This window comes from Buceros rhinoceros, unplaced genomic scaffold (genome assembly GCF_000710305.1).
Source record: "Buceros rhinoceros silvestris isolate BGI_N320 unplaced genomic scaffold, ASM71030v1 scaffold16733, whole genome shotgun sequence".
Lineage (NCBI taxonomy): Eukaryota > Metazoa > Chordata > Aves > Bucerotiformes > Bucerotidae > Buceros > Buceros rhinoceros.
The window spans coordinates 1-209 of NW_010405537.1; the positions used below are offsets into that span (position 1 = coordinate 1).

General features: G+C 68.9%; 1 protein-coding gene across 3 annotated transcripts in view; it reads left to right on the plus strand.

Annotated features, from left to right (window-relative positions):
• Positions 1-115: 115 nt before the first annotated feature.
• Positions 116-209, plus strand: part of RPL7 (ribosomal protein L7) — a 6,706-nt gene continuing 6,612 nt past the window's right edge. Inside the window, exon 1 of one of the 3 annotated variants that reach the window (XM_010133778.1) lies at positions 116-148. In XM_010133778.1, coding sequence (XP_010132080.1) covers positions 135-148 — 14 coding nt within the window. In that variant the 5' untranslated portion in view covers positions 116-134. The remainder of the gene's footprint in view (positions 149-209) is intronic. The other 2 variants (XM_010133779.1, XM_010133780.1) reach the window with 2 other exon arrangements.

Genomic DNA, 209 nt, shown 5'->3' on the forward strand with positions numbered 1-209 from the left:
TCCCGCATCGCGGTCAGGCACTGCCGCGGACGCCCAAGCCCAGGGCCCTGCCAGTTCCCAGGGCCCTGCCTGCGCAGGCAGACGGGTTAAGTCTGCTCTGCGCACGCGCCTACTCTCTCTCTTCCGGCGCGATCATGGCGGAGAAGGAGTAAGTGGCTGTCCCACCCTGGGGTAATCTGTTGCCATCGGTGGGTGCGGCGGGGGGCCCG